Source organism: Enhydra lutris, unplaced genomic scaffold, assembly GCF_002288905.1.
Source record: "Enhydra lutris kenyoni isolate GAN:26980312 unplaced genomic scaffold, ASM228890v2 scaffoldscaffold35, whole genome shotgun sequence".
NCBI classification, from domain to species: Eukaryota; Metazoa; Chordata; class Mammalia; order Carnivora; family Mustelidae; genus Enhydra; species Enhydra lutris.
Window position 1 is genome coordinate 22,380,614 of NW_019154119.1, and position 24,468 is coordinate 22,405,081.

Sequence of the window (24,468 nt, forward strand, 5' to 3'; positions counted from 1 at the left end):
CTACAGATTTTACGTACATTCCTCAGGAGGAGGAGGAACTAGAACTCGACCCTCCAAAGATAAAGGCTTGTTAAGATTTCTCTTGTCGGGCGCCTGGGGGGCTCAGTGGGTTGTGCCTCTGCCTTCAGCTCAGGTCATGATCTCAGGGTCCTGGGATGGAGCCCCACATCGGGCTCTCTGCTCTGCGGGGAGCCTGCTTCCTCCTCCCTCTCTCTCTGCCTGCCTCTCTGCTTACGTGTGATCTCTCTCTCTCTCTCTCAAATAAATAAATAAAATCTTTAAAAAAAGAAAAAAAGATTTCTCTTTTCTTGACCATTGGCAAGGTATGGGTTGCCTGGGGGCAGGGCTGGGGAGGGGCAGGGCGACGGAGAGACGGCACCGCATCCTAGAGCATCCAGTTCGCGTGTCCCCTGGCCTTCCCGGTGCAGGCCAGCAGCCTAGCCTCGCCCTCGAGCCCCTCAGCCATGCCACAAGACTTTATTTTGGGAGCTGCTATGACCAGCCTTCGTGCCAGGCACCTTCCCTGCTGGGGCTCACGACGGCTTACGAGGGAGACAGGCCCTCTGATGTGACCACAGAACTTGACTCCATCTCTGCCCTGTTGCCTCTGACCCCCAAACCTTGGCCTTGCTGGGAGCTCAGAACGTGACCTTGCCTGGGAGAAGTCAGCTGTGGGTACGGAGCGCTGCTGGGAAGAGATGGCGAGGACGGCTGGGAGCCGGAGCCTGGAAGAGGGAAGGGCCACGCGAGGCACAGACACAGGGAGCACTGAGAAGGGCCCTGGGCAGAGGTGGGAGGGATGCGTCTATAGGGCCAGGAGCACCAGGGGTGCTGAAGAGATGCCTGGGGCAGATTCTGTCCTGGAGCCGCCAGGAGCCGCCGGAGCCCCACGCTGCTGATGCCTTGCTGGCGGGCTCTGGGCCTCCAGGACGAAGCCACCAGACACTCGCGGACGGGGCACGGGTCTGAGGGACGGCTGCAGCCAGTGGGTTGGGGGCTGGGCGGGCACACATGGCGCACCAGGGGAGGGATTCCCAGGAGGGGCGTGAAGGTTGCCGAGGGAGGCCTGAGCCTCAGGCACAGCCAGGTTCTGTAAGGCGCTGACTCATCGTCTGGGAATGGCCCCACGGCGGCCTTCCAGCCTTCCAGACTCCCAGACTCCAGGCCCACCCAGACCCCAGGAAGCCTCCCAGGCAAGGAGGGGGCTCAGCCCACTGGGCTCTTGCATAGGACTGGGTGCAGGCGGCCCTGCACGTCTTTTATCCCCGCTGCCACCCGGTCTCCTGTCGCAGATGAGGAAACAGAGACTGAGGAGGAGACGAGAGGGGCCAGGAGTGTGAGGCTGCCTGGTCCTGGTCTGAACCCCGCGCCCTCTTCCATGCACATCCTCGAGGACGGCCCCGTCTGCCAGGGAGACAGGCAGGCAGACCCATGACATCATTACTCTGGGAAGGGGTGGCAGGAAATACGAGCGGTCGACTTGGAGGGACCCTGTGGGCATGAAGGGCGAGAAGCACCCCGCCTTGGGGCTTCCCACCAGTGCCAGATGGACAAGGGGGCCTCTCAGGAGTGGGAGCAGCCGGCTGAGCCAGGGAGACACTGGCCCTGACCCGCCACCCCAGCTCCACAGCCTCAAGGCAAGGGCCAGCCCTGGCTGGGGGTCTGAGGCATGGAGGGATGGTTCAGCTTCCCGAACTGCCAGGCGTCAGGCTCCAGGTGCCCCAGCTGACTCTTCAGAGAACAGGGGGGACTGGGGTGGAGCGCATCCACCCAGCAGAGGACTCGGAGGGGCCCCAGCACTGTCCAGCGGCTGCAGAGGTAGCCCCCGCAGGGCCCGGCACCACCTGAACGCGGAGCCACTTCCCTCCCCCGATGAGCTCCAAGCCCTCCTGATTCTCACAGGTGGCACAGAGCTTGCACCTTCTCCAGGGTTGCCGGGAGATGCCAGAAAGACGGCGTTCGAAGAATCCAGGGGCTGAGGCTGACACAGGGGCTCCTCACTCCTCGTCTTGCCTTCTCAGTACGGATGCCAGAGCGACTCCGGGTCAGCAACAGCACAGAGACAGCAGGCTTTGGTCCAGATAATAGGACTTGCAAAGTCGCCAACAAAGTGAAACGGGGCTCTCTTACCTGGGTCCTGGGCCACTGGGACCTTTAAGTGGCTTTGAAGTCCTCAGACACTCTGGGGCAGGTCAGGAGCCTGGGGGCATGAGGCTCCCCTGGGCCTCTACAGGGCAGGAGCAGGAAACGAGGGCCCCAAGCCCCGGGAAGTGAGCTTAGCCCACCAGAGGAGCTTCCTTAGTGCGGGGGATGGCACTGTTCTCCCCCCCGACACCTCCCCAGCCAGCGATCTGCAAAGGGCTATCCTTCGGGACCTCCAGAGGAATGGCACAGTAGGAAGATGGAAGGAAGGAAGGAAGGAGGAGGGACAGATGGACGATGGGCTTTAGGGAACCCGCTCGATCAGACTAGACACCCAGGCAGGGGTCGAGGCCGAGGTCTGGAGGCAGGATGTCTTCTCTGGGAACCCCCCGTTTTTATTCTTAGGACCTTAAACCGACGGGGTGAAGCCCAGCCACATGGTGGTGGGTAATCGGGACATCGAGGCAACAGAGCACAGACGTGAACCGACGTTCATCTCACGTGCAAAATCCCGGCAGCACCACACCTAGATCGGCCGTTGGTCAAAGCGCGCGGGCAGGAGCCCTGCCGGACCCCGTACAGTTAACCCCACAGCGGGCGGGGACCGAGCTGCGGGAGGGAGAAGCTCACAGGGCGCACAGGGTGCGTTGGACGTCCCGCACACCGGGCGCCAAAGCTGTTGTGTGGGCCGCGGCCTTCGCCCACTTACATCTGAAGTCTGGACTGGGAAGGAGAGGGGTCAGCACTGTGACATAGTCTGTCCCCTGCAGGGAGGATGGGCCAGCAGGCCCAGGAGACAGGGTCCCCGGGAGGTAGGATCCGTGGTGATGGGGGCTTTGGGGGGGCGGTCAGCGGTTGAGGAAAGTGAGGTCAGTGAGGTCGGGAGAGCGGGAGGGCTCGGGCAAGGAGCAGCACCCGGGACTGGAACTCACGGCTCCACAAAGTGGGCCGAGGACGAGGGTGGGGACAATTTCCAGGTTGGAGTTTTGGGAAAGCGGTTTGGAGGATCGAATTCGTGATTCAGGAGGAAAAACGCACTTTCAGGGAGAGTCAAGTTTCACGTTGCTGACGTGGTTAGCTTGAAATTCTTGTGCGGGCGCTCAGGTGGGGGCTCGTAGATGGCGGCGCAGCATGAGGAGGCAGGAGTGCCCATCGGGGGGCGCGTGTGACCGCGTAGTATACAGCACCCTGGGATGGCTTATGCTGGTCCTTAGGTGACCAGGAAAGTTGCTCCACGTGGTCGTGGGGACAGTGGCCTCGAAGACACGCACAGAAGCCTCAGGACGGCCGTTCAGCTGCCCCCAAGTGGGGACACTGAAAACTGTGTGTCACGCAGGCACGGCTCACCCATCCCCAGGAAAGAGCCTGGCCACTCAGCTGTCTCTCCCCGACACCCTGCGGCGCACCTGGGTTAGAGTGCCGCACGGTGGACACGTCGCAGACCAGGGCTGCAGCTGGACACTGGTTCTCGGTGACGACCCTCATCTGTCAGACGCAGGAACTGGGTTCTTGTGAGACTTAGTGGATAACGCGCAGAGCTTCAGAACAGAATTGCAGATGTGTACGTGTGTGACTCGGTGTCCCTCCTTTCCATAGCTCGTCCGGACTGCCAGCGGAGCCACCCAAGTCCCACTTGGGGTGGGTCCAGGGCTCTCCTCTGGGTGTGTCCTCCAGGGAGGGAGCTAAAGGGCCCTGAGCGAGGTCCACCTGGCCCAGCCAATGTCCTCTGTGCTCCAAACAGTGCCCGGGGCCAGCAGGGGCAGAAAGCGGGTCTCAGGGCACAGGCAGGGGCCGACGGGCCGGCTTCAGTCCTGTCGCCCCTTGTGTGTGTTCAGAGCGAGCGGAGGGGAGGTTGATAGACGGAGAGGGATAAGAGAGACTGAGAGAGGGAGAGGGAGAGGTAGAGCGCAGGAGCGAGACAGAGGGAGAGAGAGAGAGTGTGAGGCCCCTTGGAACCGTGCCTGGAACAAAGTGAGCACTTGAACCGCTTCTACAAAACAACGACCAAAAAAAAAAAAAAAAAAAAAACACCCCCAACAAAACCCCGACCCTCTCTCTGCACACATGTGGGGAGCGCAGCTAGCTAGGCGAGATGGCCGAGACCCCCAGCTCCCAAGTGCAGACCCAGATTTGTCCCCGGGGGCCCCAGCGACCCTCTGCACCAGGGAGCCTCCAGAGACCGCTGCCAGGCGGCCCCTTAGCAGGGACCCGGTCGCTGCCGCTTCACGCAGGGCCTTTGGTCCCGCCCCGCCCCGCCCCGGCCCTCGGGGAGGGTGAGAAGGGAGGAGCCGCGCGCATGTGCACAGCTGGCGCCCCCCCCCCCCCGCCCCCAGCGCACAGCTGGGACGTGGGCCGTGCGGGCGGGCGCAGTCCGGAGCCCGCAGGGTCGCGCCGGGCCCTGCCGGTCCTCTCTCGTCCGAGCGTCGCGCGCCCAGCGCCATGGCCGTGCGCCCCGCGGGCCCCGCGCGCAGCTGCCTGCTGGCGCTCGTGCTCTGCTGCGGCTGGGGGGCGCTGGCCACGGTCGCCCCGAAGTCGGGCGCCGGCTGTCCGAGCCGCTGCCTGTGCTTCCGCACCACCGTGCGCTGCATGCATCTGCTGCTGGAGGCCGTGCCCGCCGTGGCGCCGCAGACCTCCATCCTGTGAGTGCGGCGGGGCGCGGGGCCGGGGTCGGGGGGGGACCCGGGCGGGGGCCAGAGCGGGTAGGCAGGACTCTGGGTTTGGGGCCGAGCAGTGGCCCTCGGGCCTTTGTCCGCCTTGGCCCGGGCGCGGAGGGCGGACCTGAGCGCGGGGCGCGCGGCCTCCGGAGCTTCCTTTGTTAGCAGCTCGGAGTCCCCGGCGGGACGGGGGAGCTGCGGGGGCCGCCCGTCAGAGTCCCGCTCTCCGCCCCCGCCCGGCCCCCTCCCTGTGTGTCCGCGCCCCCTCGGCGCCCAGCTCTCCCGCTCCCGCCCCTCTCCGTCCCCGCCCTGCCCGAACGCGGTGTACGGGTCGCCCCCCTCCTCCTCCCCGTCCCCGTCCCCTTCCCCTCCTCCTCCCCGTCCCCTTCCCCTCCTCCTCCCCGTCCCCTCCTCCGCGCCTCCCCTCCCCGCTTCCCTCTCCTGTTGGTTTCCCTTCTCCGCGCCCCCTTCTCCCCTCTGCGGCCTCTCTCGGTCCCGCTGCAGATGGGTGCACCCCCACGCCTCGCCGTCCTCCAGGACCGCGATAGCCGCGTCCCCTCTTTGGGGGACCTTCCCTCGCGGACCCTCAGGGACCCGTAGCGGCGCCCTTTCCCCCGCATCCGCTGGGCGCGGAGAGCCTCCTGCCCGGGTGTCCCCGGCTCGAGGGGCGCGCGTCCCGCGGACTTGGACGGTGCCCCAGCGAGCGCGGCCGCCGCGGTGCGGGTCTGCGAGTTCCGGGGCGGCTCGGGTGTGCGCCGCGGGTTCGGGCGCGTTTCCGCCGGGGCGCGCCTCTCGCGGGGCTGCCGCACTCGCCGCCCCTTGGCGCTCAAGTGGGTACAAAGTGTCGCGCACTTGGCCTCTGCGCGGCGCAGACACCGTGCGGACCTCGCCCCTCCCCGTAACGCCCCCTCCCCCGAGGCCGACCCCGACCCTCGGCCTCGGCGCAGGCCTAGTGCAGCCTCCAGGGTTCCGGACGCGCCCCTGACGAGGGGCTCTCCAGATCTGTAGAGGCGGGCGCCGGCGGTGTCCGCGTCCTGCAGTTGCCCTTCTGGATGCCAAAAATAGTTTCCACTTTTCTGGGCCGAGCCGGACTCCTTTTGGCACCGCCCAAGAGCCTGCAAAAGTTGTAAAATCGTGAGCGAACCATAGGAAGTGGGCGGAGGGCGTTGAACTGAGAGCCAGTCCGGGCACAGCGCTCCTGGCCACCGACCGTGCCGCCGCGGCCGCGGGGTCTTTGGCGGGAGCCAGCAGCGCTGTTCTTCCACGGAGCGATTGGGTTCCCTTCCGGAGGGTCTGTGCGGCCCCGGCCTCCACGGGGGCAGCACAGCAGGCGGCGCAGCGGGGGTTGTCCGGACAGGGAGCATTTCCTCCCTGGGTCGCGGTGGAAAGCTGGACCCCGAAGCCGCTGTTCACATTGGCCGGTGCTGGGCTTTGCCGCCACATCTTAATTGTTTTTAAAAAGAGCCGTACTCTAAGATACGAGGGTTGCAGAACCAAAAGGGGTCTTCGGCCTACCGCCTGGCGCAATTCGCCACAGAGACCTCACCTGTTTCTAAAATAGCCCAGGGCAAGCCCGGAAAGTGACAAAGTGACCTCGTGGTGAGCCTGCAGGGTTTCCAGACTGCTTTCACTGGCATAAACTTTACCTTCTGTCTGCACGGATGTTGTAGTTTCAGAGATGTTTTGTTTTTTTAAAGATTTCATTTACTTATTTGACAGAGATCACAAGCAGGCAGAGAGACAGGCAGAGAGAGAGGAAGGGAAGCAGGTTCCCCGCTGAGCAGAGAGCCCGATGTGGGGCTCGATGTGGGGCTCTATCCCAGGACTCTGGGATCATGACCTGAGCCAAAGGCAGAAACTTAACCTGCTGAGCCACCCAGGCGTCCTCAGAAATGGTTTGAAAAGACCTTGCTTAGTCTCACGGAGTCCTTGAGGCGGACCAAAGGCAGGCTGTGCCGACCAAGTCCCTTGCACAGGGACGCCGACTTGCACAGATTATTGGTGAAATGAGACACCCGCTTTGCCACTCTGCAAACCAAGGTCCGGAAGAGGCTGCCAGTGGAGACCCCGGACCCGGCTGCCGCCCAGTCCCGCTGCGATAGGTTCCTTGGGGGGACACTTTGCAGGTCACTGGACCCTGGACAGAGGTCACAGGAGCCAGGGTAGTCATGGTGGGGGCACAGGCTTTGGGAAACTGAGGGGACAGTCCGGACAGGAGCACCTGGCAGGGACACAGGACATGAAGAGGAATGTGGCCCAGGTCCGTAGGTGCGGGTGGGGGCCTGGTAGGTGCTGTCACGTGACAGACTGCTCTTGCAGAAATACTTACTTTTCCCTTGTGGCTTGTCTCTCAGATCTCCGCTCTCATACACCATGATTTTTTTTTCCCTATTTTTAAAGAAATGATTTGGTAGAAATTGGGAACTTAAAAATAAGAAGATAAAGACAGAACCTGACTCCCCAATTAGCTGGACCATGTGACCCTGTATTGTCCCTTTGTTTTCAAGACCTCCCTGTTGGCGCCCCCAGCCCCGAGAAAGATGGAGTCGGAGCCACTGGTCTGAGTTCCCGCGCCCTTCGGGTGTGTGTTCGAGCTGGTCACTTCCCGGGGCAGTTGAGGTTCGTCCCTGGCCGGGGCCTCAGAAATCCTGGTTTGTGGCTGCGCTGGGATTCCAGACTGGTTTGGCCCCAGTTCATGCCCACTGGCGGCATTGGCTGGTGTTCTAGAATGAACCGCACCGGCCCCGCTGTGGTCTGGAGCCTGGGGCTGCGGTGTGCCCCTCTGGTCCGCAGGCCCCCTTCTCTGCCACCTCCAGGACCTCTTTCCCCACCAGCGGCTGCACTTCTGTAGAAATGCTGCTCCGGTTTGGAATGTTCTAGTCTGCTGAGCACCACAGTAGAAGCTCGTCCCCATGATCATTAAAAAGCGAGGACTAAAGCAGTATGACATTTCTGCCCTTCTGGCCCTCCTCTGGGGTTCTGGCCTCGTGCCCTCCACCCTGCTCGCCCTCCCCCAACCCCTTTCTTCCCCTGTAGCCTCCATTGTGAGGTCATGGGAATGGATTCCAAAGCTGACATCCATCAGACTCCCCAGGCCACGCCAGACCACCATCCATGTGACAGGAAGCCCTGGGGCGCAGCCCAGCCCAGCCCCAAAGTAGGGGGGGGGGGGTCTGCCCGCCAGACAGCTGCCCCGTTCTGCAGCCTCAGCTTGCTGATCAGCGGCTGGGTTTGGGATCTGTGCCTGTGTTCAGTCCCACCCCGGGGCACACGTGGTACCCTGGAGCCCTGGAGAGCGCGGGCCTGCTGGCGGGGGAAGAGGGGCAGCTGGTGCAAGGCTGGCCTGGTGGCTCCTCGGGAAGCTGCTAGGAGGGACCCCAGCACTGTGCACCTGGGGACCCCAGTGCTCCTCCGTGGATGGGGACCCCAGTATTCCACGGGTGCCTCTGGGGATGGTGGCGCATAGCAGCCCTCTCTTGTCCCTCAGTCCCTGTCCCCTGGAGATGAGCAACCCCCGCCCCCCAGCCCTGACAGTCACCCACCTCCCTGGAGCTCCCCAGACTGGGCTGTCAGGAGACGCCCTTCCCACCAACTTCCCTTTGCGCAAAGGAGTCTCATGGGAATTCAACAGAGATGCATCTGTGGGCTGGGAGGCGGGGGTGAGCAGTGGGGGTGGGGGTGGGGGTGGGGTGAGCAGTGGGGTCCCTCCCGCTGCTCTTCTCTGTGCGCTTCCATGCTGTCGGCTCATAGGAAGCGCCTCACTGCTGACCCTGCCCTCTGGGGATGCTCTCAGCGCCCGGGGAGGCTGGCCTGAGCCCTAGGAAGCCAGTCTGTGGGGCTCCTCTGGGCTCTGCAGGACCCTTGGGAGCCGTGCTGATGGTCGAGCCTTTGGCTTACTTGGAACAGGTTCCTGATTTTCCGCGTAATGCTGTGAGGATGAAGTCTGAGTCTTGTTGATCGCAGCTCGGATGTGTTTGACGAGCGCTCTAGACTATGTGAAAATACAAGGTACTGGTGATCTGTCTTCCCAGAACGGTGGCGGACCCACTCCCTGCATGGCGGACGGCTCCTGGGGTCCCTGCGCATGGGCGGCTGCCGCCGTCACTTGCTGGGTGGCCCCTGTGCCGTGGTCCGAGGAGGAAACTGTTCTGCCTTCAGGGGAAACTCTGAGGGACCTCCCCCTCCTGCTGCGTGCGGCGTTTGCCCTCAGGGAGTGGCTTGTGTGTGGTTAGGGTGTTTGCAGAGCCGGCTCCGTCCTCCGTGTTTTCACCCCATCAAGGGAAGGGGTGGAAAAGGCTCGTCGGTCTCTGCAGCTCGGCTCCGCAGGCCGGTCCTGTTTCACCAGCCTTCCTTCTCTGCCCGGCCCCGGGACTCAGTTTCCCTCCGTAGAGATGCCCGGCTGCTGTGGGCTTCCCTCTAACGGCCTGGGTGCCGCATGGCCGACTCGATGTCCAGGCACAAGTGCTCGGAGATGTTCCAGAGCCGGAAGAGTCTACTCTGCCAGCCATGCCCTCGGGAGGGGTGAGGGCCCACGGCCGGCAGGGGACACAGGCGTCCCTACAAGGGCGTGTCGGGCAGACCCAAGGGCTGTCATCCGCAGAGAGTGAGGCCTCAGCATGACACGTGTCTGCAGAAGCAGAGAAGTTCCCCGTAGGCAAAACCGATCTCCTCACAGAAAAGCCGGTAGAAGTCTGGTTTGGGCAGGGCAGGTGCCCCCTGGCCGGGGCGTTTTCTCTTTCTGATGGGAGATGCTGGGCCTCCCTCGGGTGTCGCAGCAGGAAGAAACGAGCAGATGCCCACGGGGCAGCCGTCCAAGGGCACGGCTGCGAGGGGGCTGGTCTCCTGGACTCCACGTGCCGAACCCCGCGTGTGTGGACCCCATGTCCATCCCCAGATGTGAGCGGGGCTTTACTGGTGTGGACGATAATCTTACCGACAGCTTAAAATCTTCTAATTTGATCATTCCGATGGTTTAGATTTTGTCTTGAAGTTAATTTTGAAAAACACAAGTTGTGCTTTCTCCTCCCCTGCCCCTGGGCTTCCCTCCATGCGTGTCCCGCCGCCAGCAGCCTCGAGGGTGAATCCTGGGACGGCGCCGGACGGGATCGCCGAGGTTCCGTTGAAACAGATACGTTCCTGGTGTGCCGTCGATCCAGACAGACACGAAGTTAAGGAAGAGCTTCCCGCGTTCCCTTGGGAGACCCCATCGCCTGGCTGGTCCACATCCTTCATCTCCTGACTCATGTCTTTACTCTGGAATCTGCTGTTCTGTCCCTCCACAGCCGGGGGAACAGAGCTTCTGCGGCAGATCCCTGGCGAAGAAAGAGCGAGTAGACCCCCGCCGCGTCCCAGGCACCCTGTCCCTCTGTAGGATTTTCTTGGGCTCCCTTTTTCCGTGGGGTTCCGGATCTGTTTGCCAGGGGATCCTCGGCCCTGGAAGGTGGGGTCAGGCCGTCTTCCAGGTTGGAAGCCCAGGCCGGGGCGGGCGGAGGAGTTGGCGGAGCCGGGCTCCACCCCTTGGCGGGAACAGGCTCTGGTCTCAGGAGCCTGGGAGCTCAGAGGTTCATCCCGGCTTTTGTTCTGTGTTGGGTCTGCAGAGGAAGCTTAGTCTTTGATTAGGCCCTTTTCTGACCTTTGTCCAGGTGAATTTTTGCTTAAGAAGAAAAGACTTGTTGAGGCACAATTAACATTGTGAAAGGTGCACCTATTCAAAGTGCTGAGTTTTGACCTGGTCCTTTTCCTGTGAAGCCCACACCACCGTCAGGGTAGGGAAACTCCCTGGCCCCGGAGAGCTCCCTGCCCCCTCCCTGCCCCCTCCCTGCCCCCTCCCTGCCCCGTTGGCCTCACTGAGGTTGCTGGGTTGGCTTTCACGGAGCTGATGCTGGTCTTTGTACTCTTCCTGGAATGGCTGTGTCTGGTTTGGGCACATCAGGGTCAGTCTCTTCTCCGAGGATGAGTTCAGAACAGGCCTTCCTTTTCCATATTTGGGGGGAGTGTGGGCAGAACTGGTTTGGGCTCTTTCTGTGTCTGGCACAGCTTTCCGGGGAGCCTCCAGGCTCGGGCTGTCCTTGCAGGACGGCAAGGCCCTTCCTGGGCCGCTGGGGGCCGCGTTCCTTCCTGAAGGAGCTGTGGGGGGGCCGGTGCCTCCCACAGCACGTGTGCTCCTCGCTGTCCCCCCTCCCCCCGCCAGGACTCCCCCGGACGCGGCTCCTCCAGCTCATCAGCAGACAGAGGGGCGGCTTCTGCTTCCTGAGCTTGGTCAGTTCCGCGGAACTTTGCAGAAACCTCACACTGGGATTCCCTGGTTTCTCTCTTGTTTTCTTTTTTATTAGTTTCTCCTGTGACCTTTGTTAACTTCCTTTCTTACACTTTGGACCTTGTCCTGTGTCTGCTCGCGTGTCTGGGTGGCGCCCTGCGGATTCCTGTGGGGCCTCACCCCAGGCACGGGGTCCTGCCACTCCACTGCCTCAGTCTCCCCACATACACCGCATCGTCCCTGCTCCTGTGCGGTGACCTGGGGTGCTGGTGTCGTCTCGGGGATCCTGGCCTTTGTTGACGGATCTGTGCTGTCCGCACAACACTTGTTTCCTGTGTTTTGGGAGTTTTTTGGTCGCTTCGGACAGGAGAGCAAGGCCGGCCCCTGCTACTCCATCATGTTCAGTGTGAGCCCCCACTCATTTTTATTTCTAATTAAAAAACAAACAACAAACTTTAAATTCTTCTGCAACAGCGTGTCTTAAAAAGTAAAAGTCAGAAGGAAATACCCACTGCGTTCCCGTGCCCAAGTCGAGATTTAAAGAGAATTAGAACCTGTTCCCCTGCCGTCTCCCTTCTGCCTCTGGAGCGCCCTTCTGTGGGTCCGGGCGGTGTGACCGCAGCCGCCGTCAGGAACACTCGCCGATCCCGTGGGCTGCCGCCACGCCGGCTTGTCCTCCTCTCAACCCCCCGCAGTGCGGGTGCTCCTGGGTGGGCGGCTGCCCTTGCGGGTTCTGCTCCAAGCCAGAGGCCCGCACGCCGGGCCGTGGGACAGCTGCCCCTCATGGGCAGACGGTCCGGACCAGAGAGGGCCACGGCCCTCCGCTGAGGCTTGTACGGGCGGCCTCCGACTGCAGAGGCAGAGCGAGTAGCCGTGCCCAGCCTGGGTACTTATTTACAGTCCGACTCCTGAAGAAGGTGTTGGCTGCGACAGGACTCGGGGAGCCAGGCCGTCCGGTCGCTCTGTCCCCCTTCCACCCTGCTCTACGCCGTCCCAGCAGGGGAGGGTTTGAGATCCTGGGCAAGGCCTGGCGTGGCTGCCGTCCGCTGCCCCAGCCTGGGGACGCCGATCAGTGCGTGCCGGAGAGGGCCAGGGCAATGCGGGCGTCTCCTGAGTGTGGGCGGTGGCTGGGCTGCACTCCGTCGTCCGTGATGACCGCGGTCCTGATCAAGCCCGCGTCCTGTGCCCTCCGCCATGTCCGCTGCCGTCCCTGTACCCCGAGTGGCTCGGACCTCTCGCCCCTCTTCTCACCAAGGTCTGCTGGGGGCCGGGCGGCTGCCGGCCACTCTTCTCAGGACACCGTGACCCCCGCCTCGCGTCGCGCTGGCTCTGGGCTGCGCAGATGCCACCGCGGGGAGACGGCCCCGCTTCTTCTAACAGTTTACTTATCCCGTGTAGAGAGTTGCCCGGGTGGATCTGTAGGACCACCCACGGGCACCCACACCTCAGCCAGGCTCCTGTAAGCTGGCGGCTTCACTGCAGGCTCACCCGTGCGTGGCAGAGAGGGGCTGGCGGTGGTCCCGGCTGAGCACTGATTCCGAGGGCCAGGGACGAACGCTGGCCGAGAAGGTGTGCACCCCTGCCCGCGGGACCCCGGCTCTACCTTGTGCGTCCCGCGACCCTGTAGTTGTGAGTGAACTTGGAAGAGCTCTGGACGCCTGCCGCGCGGCCTTGGGTCTCAGGCGGCCTCATCTGCTCCTCACTGTTGGCCCCCCACCCCCAGGCACGGAGCCCCCGCTGCCTGAAGGAAGGTGAGCCACGCTCACACCACCAGACATAGCAGGGGAGGCGGGAGACCTGTCCTCTTGCCCGCTAACCACACCATCCAGCTTCCTCTTCCTACGACATTTTGGGAGTATTTCTTGCAAGGTGCACACGTTCGTAGTAGAAAAATGTGAAGGAACAGATGAACACAGCACAACAGATCACTCGTGTTCTTACCTTCTAGGAAACAGTTACAGATCGGGGCGTACGTCCCCAAACATTCACGTGTGTGGGTGCGCACGGGCATGTGCGTGTGTCTGTGTGTGCACATCCCGTCTCCGTGTTTGCCGTCTGTCCACCTGCGTCAGTCCACCCAGACCTTCTGTCTGTCATCTGTGTGCCTGTGTCAGCCGTCTGTCTTCATCTGTCTTTCCTCCCATCCATCCATCCGTCCATCTGCCCATATCTACCCATCTGTGTGCCTGTCCATATCATCCATCTGCTATCCGTCCATCCATCCATCCATCCTTCCTTCCATCCACCCACCCATCCGTCTGTCTCTCCGTCCATCCATCCTTCTATCATCCATCTGTCCATCCATCCTTCCTTCCTTCCATCCACCCATCCATCCATTCATCCATCTGTCCGTCCATCCGTCCATCCGTCCATCCATCCGTCCATCCATCCGTTTGTCCGTCCATCTACCCATCTATGTACCTATCCATATCATCCATCCATTTATCCATCTCTTATCTACCCAACTCTTTGTGTATCCATCTCTCTCAGTCCATCATTTCATCCGTCTGTCTGTCCATCTGTCTGTTATCTATCCGGGACATTTATATACCCGTCCGTCTGTCCAACCATATACCTGTCGTTTACAAAGATTGGGACCCAGTTCCTGTCCTCTGTAGTGCACGTGGCATGTTCTAAGTCTTGGGACACATTGGGGCTCTGTGCCTATTCCATAATTAAAGGTCTGTACCATCATTGTTAACAGCCATGTAACATTTATTTGCTTAAAGTCGCCAGTTTTATTGAACTACATTTTTATGGTTTGTTACTTTGTTTCCACCTTTCTGCTTCTTTACACAGTTTCTCCCAAATGCCACTGTCTGTGTGTGTTGGTTACTTTAGGGCACGTTTCTGTAATCTGCGAAGTCTTGGTCTGCACCAAGGGCTCTGGTCAGCACATGGTGGGCTTTTCCTGGTCTGTTTCTTTCCCGGACACCTTTCCTGAGGACGGCTGTCCTCCGTTAGCTGAGCGTCGATCCCGCACCTGCCACTGAGCTAATCCAGTGAGGTCGAGGTGAGTCTGAAGAGGCGCGTGGCTTGTTGCTGTGGTCGGTGGGAAGCGGGGCCCCTCTCTGATGCCTGCACCGTGGAAACGGGACGCACGCACCTGTGTTTGCTCAGGAAGGACACGTTAGTCATTACGAATTGTCGTTTCTCTGAAGACTTTGATCTCAGTTTGCCCTGAAAGCGGAACCAGTCACAGATTTGTCTCCATCACTGAGCTTCTGTGGACCGGGTCTGCTGTATTTGGGCTCCTGACAGCTTCTGTCTGTGGCCTGGTATGGAATTCTGGGTTGGTCTCTGCGCATAGTTGGCTTTCTCCTGGACTGACGGTCACCCGAGAGCCTGCCCTGGGAGGAGCCGCGCGGTCCTGGCGCTCGGCTGTGGGAGGAGAGATGGATGGTTGATTCTTGCTGGCGGTCCCATTTGTGAAGACACCGCAGACCCTGGATTCGTGAGCACCAAAGTGTCGGCCCAGGGGACAGACGGGCCAAGGTTCCTGGGATCCCCTGCTCAGACCACTTTCATCACCCGATCAGTAGATGACCTTCTGTGTGTGTTTTGTTTAAAGACACCTGATTTAATGCAGACTTCTAGTTGATAAACCGGGAGCTCGAGCCTGAGTAAGGCTCATCTTGTGCCCGATTTTTCCTGAGACACGTGAGGGTGTCTCGAAGTCAGGCACTAGACACCAGCACCATGCTTGGGGACAGTTTTAAGCTGCAAAGTCACCAGAATTTAGCACAGAAACGCAGACAGCTTAGCGCTCACTGGCTGGTGAGCAGGAGCCTGTGTACTGCCCGAGCTAGAAGAAGCAGGGAGGGTCCCCTGGCTCCCTGGCCGAAGGGAGCGTGAGCGTCGGCAGCCCAGGCTGTCCACTGCTCCCCACTTGTCCCTGAGTCACCGCCAGAGCTCCACGAGGATTGATTTTAGGGTCACAGATAGATGTTAGCGAGTGGGAAAATTCCCAATATGGAGCCCCCAAATCCTGAGGATTGAGTGTGTGCTCCGGTATTGTGCATAGAGATGCCGGCACCTGAGGATGAGGGAGGGGACCCCCCAGTGTGGACACCACAGCCCCACTCACCCCTGGGAGACCTTCTCAGTCTGGCCCTGGTTTCTGGGAGGGGCTAGGACCACGGCAGGTCCCTGCAGAACACAGAAACCCCGAACACGTGAGCGACCTAGAAGTCCTGGTTTTTAGTTACTTAAAAATGTCCTAGGGAAGTCACTGTGGGAGGCACCCCAGGGAGGTGCTGGGCAGAAGTGAAGCAGGCGGCGCCCAGTTTCCCACACACTGCGCTCGGACAGCGGGGTGACCACGGCACGGAGAGCGGGGTGTGCGACGCTGGGGGCTGACCTTGGGGCTGGCGGGTGAGGAAGGACGAGTGTCCAGTGAGGGCTGAGGAAACGCCCGGGGGAGCCTGTGGCAGGCCCGGGGTGTGCCCGGAGCTGAGATCCTGGTACCGCCTTTCCAGGGTGAGCTCATTTACCCCCAAAGCCGCGGTTTCCCCCTCTGGGGGACGTTCCGAGGATGCGGAAGGGTAGGCCCTGGGAATGTGCTGACGCAGCCTGGCCCGGTAGATGGGTTTACCTGGAAACTTGTTTTATCGAATTTGTACTGAACTGGGGGATGGCGCCAGCAGAGTGCGGGGAGGGACCGCCCCCTGCAGGCCCCGGAAGGAGGGATCTGGGGCGCTGGTGATCCCAGTGTTCCTCCCGCTGGGTGCGGGCCTCAGGCTCCCAGCCGCCGCTCTTCTGTTACTTTGTGCATTTACTTTGATCGAGGAGGTGACTTGGGATTTAGACAGGAAATGCCACGAAACATAATTTTCAGTGCATTCTAGAAATGCAGTTTTCTAGACCAAACCCAGGCCCTTAAAAAGCGTGAAGTTTATGGCACATGGACAGCGCCTGCAAGGATCCGGGAACCCCCCGTGACCACCGAGTCCCGGCCCGCCCAGCCGTGGAAGCGGCGCTCTGGCAGGGCTCTAGGGCTGACAAGTGGCTCAGGGCTCGGGACGGGAAGCACAGAACTCCGGCGCCTCCCGGGGAGCAGAAGCTGGGTCCGTGCGCGGTGCCGACCGGAGCTCTCGGGTCATGAAAATAAAGCTTCTGGCCCTGGGGCAGGAAGAGCTCTTCCCTCGGAAGTGCGGTCGAAGGAAGCCTGACCTCGCAGACCCTGAGAGCGTGTGTCCCCGGAGGCCAGGCTGCGGCTCACGGCAAGTCCTGTGTAGCTCAGGCTTCCCCTCCCGTCTCCGCTTGCGCTAGGGAGGGAGGAGCTGGACTGGGCTCGCGGCTTCCTGGAGCGGAGCAGGATCTCCCGGTCCTCAGGCGGCCCAGCGGCCCTTTAACTTCCGGAAATACCGGTCCGAGTGGCGGCCCTTAGTCATGGCTGTTATTCACCGGGACACGGGGGATGTTTGTGTCGGCATGGCAACAGGTGGCTAAATACTCATCTTGAGCATTTGTTTTCTTGTGGATTTTTGTAGTGTAATTTTGTTACGTCAGTGTCTGTCATCCCCTCCATTCAGTCACCCATCCGCTCTTTGTCTTCACATTCACCCATTTACCCTCCACCCACCCACCCCTCCCTCCATCCCTCTGCCCGCCTGTCTGTCCGTCCACCCACCCACCCATCCGTCTGCCCACCTGTCCACCCACCCACCCCTCCCTCCATCCCTCTGCCCACCTGTCCATCCATCCGTCCCTCCATCCTTCCCTCCCCATGTCCAGACTCATCCATCTATCATCCACCCACACACTCCCTACCCTCCATCTGCCCTCCTGTTCCTCCCTCCCTCCCTCCTTACTGGCATCCCCGTTCATGCCGGGCATTATTGCCGAGACGTGCGCGCCCTGCTGCAGGGAGGCTCCCTGTATGGGGGACAGGCTACTAGGCACACCCAGCAGTGCCCACCACATCCTGACACAGCCCCGGGCCTGCCCCTTTTTTCCCTCTCATGGGTCAGGGGTGGGATTGGAAGCCCAGCTAGAGGGAAGCAGGAAAGGAAATGGTCGTGGAAAGAACTTCCTTTAGACCCAAGCCTCTTTTCTCCTAAGCTCGGAATGTGCCAACTGTGAAATCCTTCCTCCTCGGGGCACCTGGGTGGCGAGGACAGTGAGGCATCGGATCTTGGGTTCGGTTTAGGGTGTGTCAGGGTTGTGAGATCGAGCCTCATGTGGGGCTCCGCACTCAGGGTGGGCTGCTACTTTCCCTCCCTCCCTCCTTTTATCTCCCTCTCTCTCCCTTTCTGATAAAAATGAATAAAAATAAAAACAAGAAAGCTGAAACCCCAGTTCTTCATCCTCGTCTTTGGCCACGAAGAAGCGGATTCTCTGCGCTTTCCCGGTGCCCTGCGCGTGGCAGCAGCCGTCCTGGCGGGCTCCTGGGAGGATGGCGTCCGGCAGAAAATTACATGAGTCGTCGTGGATCAGCTCCTCCAGGGCTCCCATGCGGCAGCTGGAGGCTGGAGAGGACCCAGCTCGGTACACAGTGGGCACCGCATTAGGGCTTCACGTGTTCTCCCTGGGGACGGACTCCCAGGCCACAGGGACTCTGAAAATCAGGACAGAGAAAGGAGACGGTGCCACCGCAGAGCTGCGGGTCGGGTAGGGCAGGCTGGTCACGTGGAATGACCTTGATTCGAAGGAACTGCCCCTGTCTCATGCCTGGGAGGGGCTTCCTGGGCGAGCCTTATTGCCCTTCTCTGCAGGGTGCTTGTCTGTGCCCCTTCCCTGACGGTTCCCCCCAAACCCGTCTGTGGGGACTGCCTTTTGTGGTTCATTATCTCATGCTTCCTTCGTCCTGGGGTATTTTTTAAACAATGGAACTGTTTCATTTAGCACTCTAAAATGTTTTTACCTGAGTTGCATCTCTTATCTTCCTAGAACTTCATTCTCTGTGTAAGAAGCCCCTTCGGAGAGGTGTTCTCAGCCTCTGGGGTGGACAGTAACAGCTGTCCCTGTTTACTGATTCCATTTTCCAATCCGGTGTGGGTCATTAAAACACAGTCTGGTGTGAGGCACACAGCCAGCAGAAACCCGCTTTGGTAGAGCCTGAAATCGGTGACTTCCTGGGCTTGGTTTGTGCGAACAGAATGTGGCTCTCTGGTTACCAGGCGGTGAAGATTGGGTCCGTGCCCAGTGGGATAACATGCTTCATGCGTTGATTCTGCTGAGCTCAGAGAGCGCTCTGTCTCCTGCTCTGCAGGAGCGATCTCCGCTGACCCGGAGCTGTTTAAGTTATGTGTTCCTGTAAGTAGGCTGCACATCAGCGTGCCCGGGTGTGTCCGATGGTTAATTTTGTGTGTCAGCTTGGCTGGGCCGTAGTACCTCTTCATTTGGTGAAACGTTATTCTAGACATCACTAAGTCAGTGGCCTTTGAGGACAGCAAATCATCCTCCACGGGGGGGTGAGCCTCATCCAAGCAGTTGAAGGCCTTGGAGAGAAGTTTAGGGGGGCCCTGAGCCCAAGGAACTGTGTCAGCAGAAGGCCTTGGCACTCAGCAACTCTTTCCCGGGTCTCCAGCCTGCTGGCCCATCCTGCAGATTCTGGGCTTGCCAGCCTTCCGTAGTAAATGTCTCCTTAACATACATACCCCTCCTGTTACGGATCCGTGCGCACGCACGCCCCGTTGGGTCTGTTTCTCTAGACGGGCCTGACCCATGCCATGTCCTTGTGGAGTGTCCCATGACCGTGCTTGTCCCGCCACAGCTGGGTGGATCTGGTGGGCATCTGACCAGGGACAGGCAGTCCGTGTGCTGGCCAGTCGCTGAGGGTCAGGCCTAGTGTTGACCAAGAGCAGATGGCTCTCTGGGGAGCCAGAGCTAGAAAATATTAAGGGAATCAGCAGTCGGCAGTGGACGCTGACTCCTGCAGGCTGTGGCTGTAGACGGCGTGCGGAGCGGCCCCCAAAGCCCTCGGCAGGCACAGTGCCCTGAGGACGCAGAGGTGGTCAGAGCACGTGCCTGGCCCGTATGTGCCCCGCACACTCACACGCACGCCCGTGCCCGCAACCCTCCCCACGGCCCCAGCCTCGCCAGTGCCCTGCAAGGGAGAGGAGCTGAGCCGGTGTCAGCAGCGGCCTCCGCTCCTGCAAGCCCTTAAATGGGTTTTTTCACTTGAGCCAAAAATGTTGGAAAAAACTTGGTTACTTTATTTCAGAGCATTGTTTCGAGAAGGAAGGAAGCTCCCATTTTTAGTTACGGATTATTATGTAAGCGAGACCTTTAAGAAGACATCTAAAGCGCACTAAGGACAAAACAGAAAAATCCTTGTAATTTTGCTGCCCATGCGCTGGGCACGGAACGTTGCCTCTCCTCCTACACATCCTTGTTTCTGTGGTGTGGGTTTGCTTCTTTCCGCGAGGAGGTCATCCCCGCCGCCGTCCCTGCGCCTGCGCCGTCGCCTTGCTGTCCTGTGTGCTCAGCTCAGAGGGCGACCGAAGACATCTCGTTGGCATCACCAGCTGGTCCCCATCGGGCTCTCCCGTACTCACCTCCAAGGAGGTCATTTTCTGTCCTGTGGTCATTGCCGTGACTCACTGAGCACCTGCCAGTAGCCCCACTTTTCAGAGAAGGAGGCCGGGCACGGTTGTCGGGGGCAGGTTGGGGCAGAGCCCGGGCCGTGGTGGGGGCTGCCCACACTCAGGACCCGGTGCACAGAGCTCTGATGGGACACGTGCCCGGAACGTGTGCATCGGTGTGGGGGCGTGGTCTCGTCCGGCCGGCCCCTGTGCGGTGCGGGCTCAGGGTGCGAGCACTGCCAGGGACTCGTCTGAGCGTGTGCGGAGCGTGTGCCCGAATGGACCCCTTCTGTGGGGTTCTTGGCACATGGGGGCCGTGAGGGCCAGAATGCTGGGCCCTTCTTGCCCGGTGGTCCCCCTGGCACCCCCTCCTCCGGAGTTCCCTCTGCCCTTTCCACTCTGGCGGGCACCGTTCCCAGCATTGGCAGGCGTCCACCCTGGTTAGGGGCCATCTGGTGGCCTGCCTGCTCCCCTCCCTTCCCAGCCCCGCCTCTCACTTCCCGCAGGCTTGTCGGAATTATGGACAAAGGGACAGGGACTCAGAGAAGGAGCAGGCTCAGGGCCCCCCCGGGAGGCTAGGGGCTCTGCTAGTGTGTGAGTGGCCAGTTAGTGGGGAGGGTTAGCATCGACCTGCAGGGGATGAGGGGAGCACACTCACGTGGCTGGTTGCTGTGACAGGCTGTCCTGCGGTGGGGTCGGTTCCAGCGGCTGGTAGATCCTGGGGTTGAGCGGGGCACAGAATAACGGGGTACATGCGTGCCGTGAGGGATACAGCGGGCCAGGGCCCTGGATGCCTGTGGGCTGTGGTGTGTGGAGCACAGACCAGTACTGTGCATCCGTGGAGTCGACCGTGGGTGCCCGGAACCCCAGGCCGATTCAAGCCCGGCGTCTGCCTCTGTGCCCCACATGGAGGCCGGAGGATGTGCCCCAGAGGCCAGCCGCTGGGTCACATCCAGGCTTTGCGTCCCAAGGCGGGCTGTGCTCTTGTCGGCGGTGCCTCTCTTCATGGGTTCTGATGTGTCCCCGCCCCGGGGGAGATCCTCCCCGTCGCCCCGTCCCCCATCCCTGCCCCCTTTGCACCCCCTGCCTTTGCCCTGGCCCCATGCTGGGCTCAGAGAGGCAGGGGCTGGTTTCTGTCGCTCTAAGGAGGGGGCGCTTGGGAGGCCTAACTCGTGTTCAGTGAGTCGTGGTCTTTTCTCCTGTCTTTCCTTATTTTGTGGAGCAGCTCTGTCGATCTCAGGTGCTTCTGGTGAGGGTTTGCGTGGGCGACGCGAGTTGTTCCCAGGCTGAGTCACAGGAGACGGTCCCATATTCTTGAACGCTGTGGTGTCGGTTCCAACCTGCTCCGAGCCGGTCCCGGTTCCTCTATGCACCTGCGGTGGGGCAGGCCCTGGTGCGGATTCCCTCACCCGGGCCGAATCTGGGATCCGAGATTCCGCCGGATCAGTTTGCCGTCCGTGGTTTCCCGGATGAGGGAGGGTCCTCTTGCTCTCACCAGTCAGCTGCGTTTGAGTGGTCTCTGGGGTCGCCTGTCCCGGACGGCGACTGAGGGCCTGGGGTGGGGGTGCGGCTACTCTGGGGACCCAGCCGTGGGGGCGTCGCCTGCCTGCTCGGCACCAGCAAGAGCAACGGAACAGAAGCTCAACAGACCCGTGTACTTAAGTTTTTTACCAAGTTTTGTTTTCCTTGAAGGAAAAGGACACGAACTGTCTTGGGTGGAGAACGTTGCTCCCGCCCGGGTTTTGTTCGGCACCTACTCCGAGGGTGGCCGTGGGTGGTTGGCCAGGCCCTGGCTCCAACGCCCAGTGTCGCGGGGGGTCTGCGGGCGGGCTCAGAGCGGGCCGGGTGTCCCTGCGACCGCACGCTCAGACGGTGTCCCAGACGTGAGGCGCTGCGTGAGGGCACGGGGCGCAGGAGAGCTTTCCTCTCAGGCGCTTTGACAGGTGCTCACGATGGTGAGTGGATCCAGACTCCGACTCTGAACGCCCGGTCAGTCTTGAGGAGCCGGGTACGGGAGAGCCTCCTGCGGCCGTGGGGACGCCGTGAGCACAGTCCGAGAGCTGGGACGGCATGGGGTACACCTGGGGACGGGGCTGGCGGCAGCGTGTTCAGGGAGCAGGAGTGGCGGGAACCCCCGCACGTGCAGGCTGAGGACCGGAGGCTCTGCAGGGTGGGGTGGGGCAGGGAGCGGAGTGGGGTGTGGCGATGGTCCTCGACAGTGGGGTCCTGGCAGAGGTTTTGGACAGAGAGACCCTCCAGGACGTGGTGGTGGAAGACCCAGGGCAGGGTGCGGGCCTACCGGCCTGCGAGGTGCGAGAGGCGTTGTCTGCCGCCGTCCTCCGGCTTCCGTGCTGGCGTCGACGCACGTCAGCGGGCAAACACTGTGGTCCTGAGCCGCGCGTCAAGCTGGTGTTCTGGTGTTTTGTTTTGTTTTAAATGAAAGAGAACTCTGTCGCTTTAATGAAATATTTTTTCCCAGCTTCTTAGTTTTGTTTCTCATTTTATCCACATATACTGTAGTTTGTGTTTCTAAAAGAAAACACCTTCAAAAATAACCAAATAGTGCGTCTAAAAGTGAGCAGTGGTTTCTTAATACCATCCAGGGTCCCATCGGTGTTTCCCCTTCCCAAGCATCTGTGTATGCACGTCTGGGTGTGCCGTACATGTGTGTGCACATGTGCATGCGTGCGGGGCCGTCAGTAGTGGGCTCGCGGCGCTCCCTGGCTTGCCGCTGGAGGTTGTGGTGCTCTCCCCGGTGCGTGTCTTGTGACATTTCTTACAGAGCGAACAGATCGGGGTCCTGTGGGGTGTGCGTGCCCCAGACGTTGGCGATGTCTTCTGTACGTCACGGGCGTCTAACTGTGTAGTCCCATGGGCGTTTGTGGGGGCGTGAGGATCCGTCCGTCCTTCTCCGGCAAGTGGCTTCTTGGTGGCGCGCCACGCCCGGGTACACGTGACGTGTGGTGGCCCCTCCTCTCCTGGAATGTTGGGTCCACGGATCTTTGGTTTCCTGCGACGCCAGCCAGGCTCAGTCCCTGAGATGTGCCCTCAGCGGACTCTGGGCTGTTACCGGTGCCGCCCCCCACCCGACTTCTGACTGTGCCGCCTTCTGGGTGGACGAGAGCCTCCCCGCAGCCGCCGTGGCTGGTCTGGCTACAGCTGCTCCTGCGGCAGATAGGCGGGGCCTCCGTGGTGGCCCTTCTCCCTGTGGGAACAGACCGCGTCAGGGGCGTCGTGCTGCAGCTGTGTGTGCGTGGTATGTGCACGCACATGTGTATGCGTGTGTACACGCGCGTGCACACACACACGTGCGCACATTATTTTTGTGTCCCACGGATGAGGCCTGGGATGCAGGGTGGAGTCTGCACTCAGGGAGGGGGGCCCTTTGAGGCCTGTGCTGCCTGCTGTGGGGACCCTGGGTCAGAGGCCGGCATCCAGGTCTCTGTCCCCGGAGGGCCCCAGCGGCCAGCCGGGCAGGTGCGTCCTCCGGCTCCCGCCGTTCTCACCACAGCCTGCTCGGCTCCCACAGGCCAGAGTGGGAGCCCGGCCCAGCCCGAGGGCGGGTGGACCCATCATCCCACCTATGATGCACAGAAGTCACCGGGCCCAGACGCTCTTCCCCGAGAGGAGACACTCACTTACCCGCACCCACGTCCTGTTTTCAAAACAGGAAGACTGCACATGCACGTTCCCCGGAAAAGCAGGAGCTCCCGCCTCCGCGGCCGGGATCGTGCTGGAGCCGTCCTGCTGGGATCGTGCCCCGTTTCTTGGCTGTTTCTAATTAGGACGATGTCCGCCGGCCCTGTTTTCCCTGACACACTTAGCTGGAGAGAATGGATTTCATGCTCACCCATGCAGGTTTCCCTGCCTCCTTGTTGGCTTAGAAGAGGGGAGTGGGGCCGCTTTCCCTCTAATTACATGGCTGTCCTCGGGTTAACTAACCCCTGCGTGCCGGGTTCTCTGGGACACAAAACAGCCTTGGGAAAAGCCTGTGGTGCACAATTCTGGCTTTTTTTTTTTCCCCCTCTTTGGGTCTGGAAAGTAAGAAAAATACTGATTTCATTTTTAAACACCCGTGGAGGAAGTTTGGGATTGTTTTCCCCCAGAGGATACAGACGCATGAACTAGCAGGTTTATTCTGTTCACGTGTCGGGGGAGGGAAGGCTTTGCGCAGATGGGCTCCTTTGCCTGTGGCTTGAAAACGGCACGTTCTGAGCCGTGAAGCCTGGGGGTCTGTCCGTAGGACATGGTGGGAGGGACACGGCAAAGGGCCCCAGCCAGGCCTCCTTCCCTGCACCCGGGGCTCCTGGATCGGGGGCTCCCTGGGCGGCGAAGGTGTCTGGTGGGTCCACAACCCGTGAGCAGTGGAGGGCAGGGCAAGGCCATCCTCCACGCCGACTCCCGGGGCTGGGCGGGTTGTACTCGGTGCTGCGGACACTTGGGGACTCTTCTGCCCGAGGGCTGTTTGCAGACCACCAGCTCCAGAATTGCCGCGGGCATCCAGAACCCCTTCACTCCCCTGCTGGGCCCCCATGCCGATGCCCCAAGTGCAGAGCTGCCCCCCCCGCCTCCGAGATGTCCCCGCTTCCTTCTCAACCCGCAGGACGGCGTGGGGTCTCGGGCTCAGGACAGCCACCAGGCTGCTCCGCTTTGACGAGGAGACGTCCCCGCACGTGGCGGACATCTGGAAGCAGCAGCGCGGGCCGTGCATCCCCCATCCGAGCCTCTGCCTGCTGAGGCCCCCAGCACGTCCCCTCCGTGGCCATCTCATTCCAGTCACGTTCTTACTGGGTTTGCGTCTGGCTTTGTCCTGTGGTCGGCAGGTCTGTGTGTAGCTGGGGTCCCTCTGCTTCAGGCCGCATGTGGTGACCCTGCTGGGAGGCAGGGG

At 61.2% G+C, this 24,468-nt stretch overlaps 1 protein-coding gene across 1 annotated transcript in view; it reads left to right on the plus strand.

The window, feature by feature from the left end:
* The first annotated feature begins 4,575 nt into the window (after positions 1-4,575).
* LOC111154167 (peroxidasin) overlaps positions 4,576-24,468 on the plus strand; it is a 67,288-nt gene continuing 47,395 nt past the window's right edge. The window contains exon 1 of the mRNA XM_022513596.1: positions 4,576-4,781. Coding sequence (XP_022369304.1) covers positions 4,582-4,781 — 200 coding nt within the window. The 5' untranslated portion in view covers positions 4,576-4,581. The remainder of the gene's footprint in view (positions 4,782-24,468) is intronic.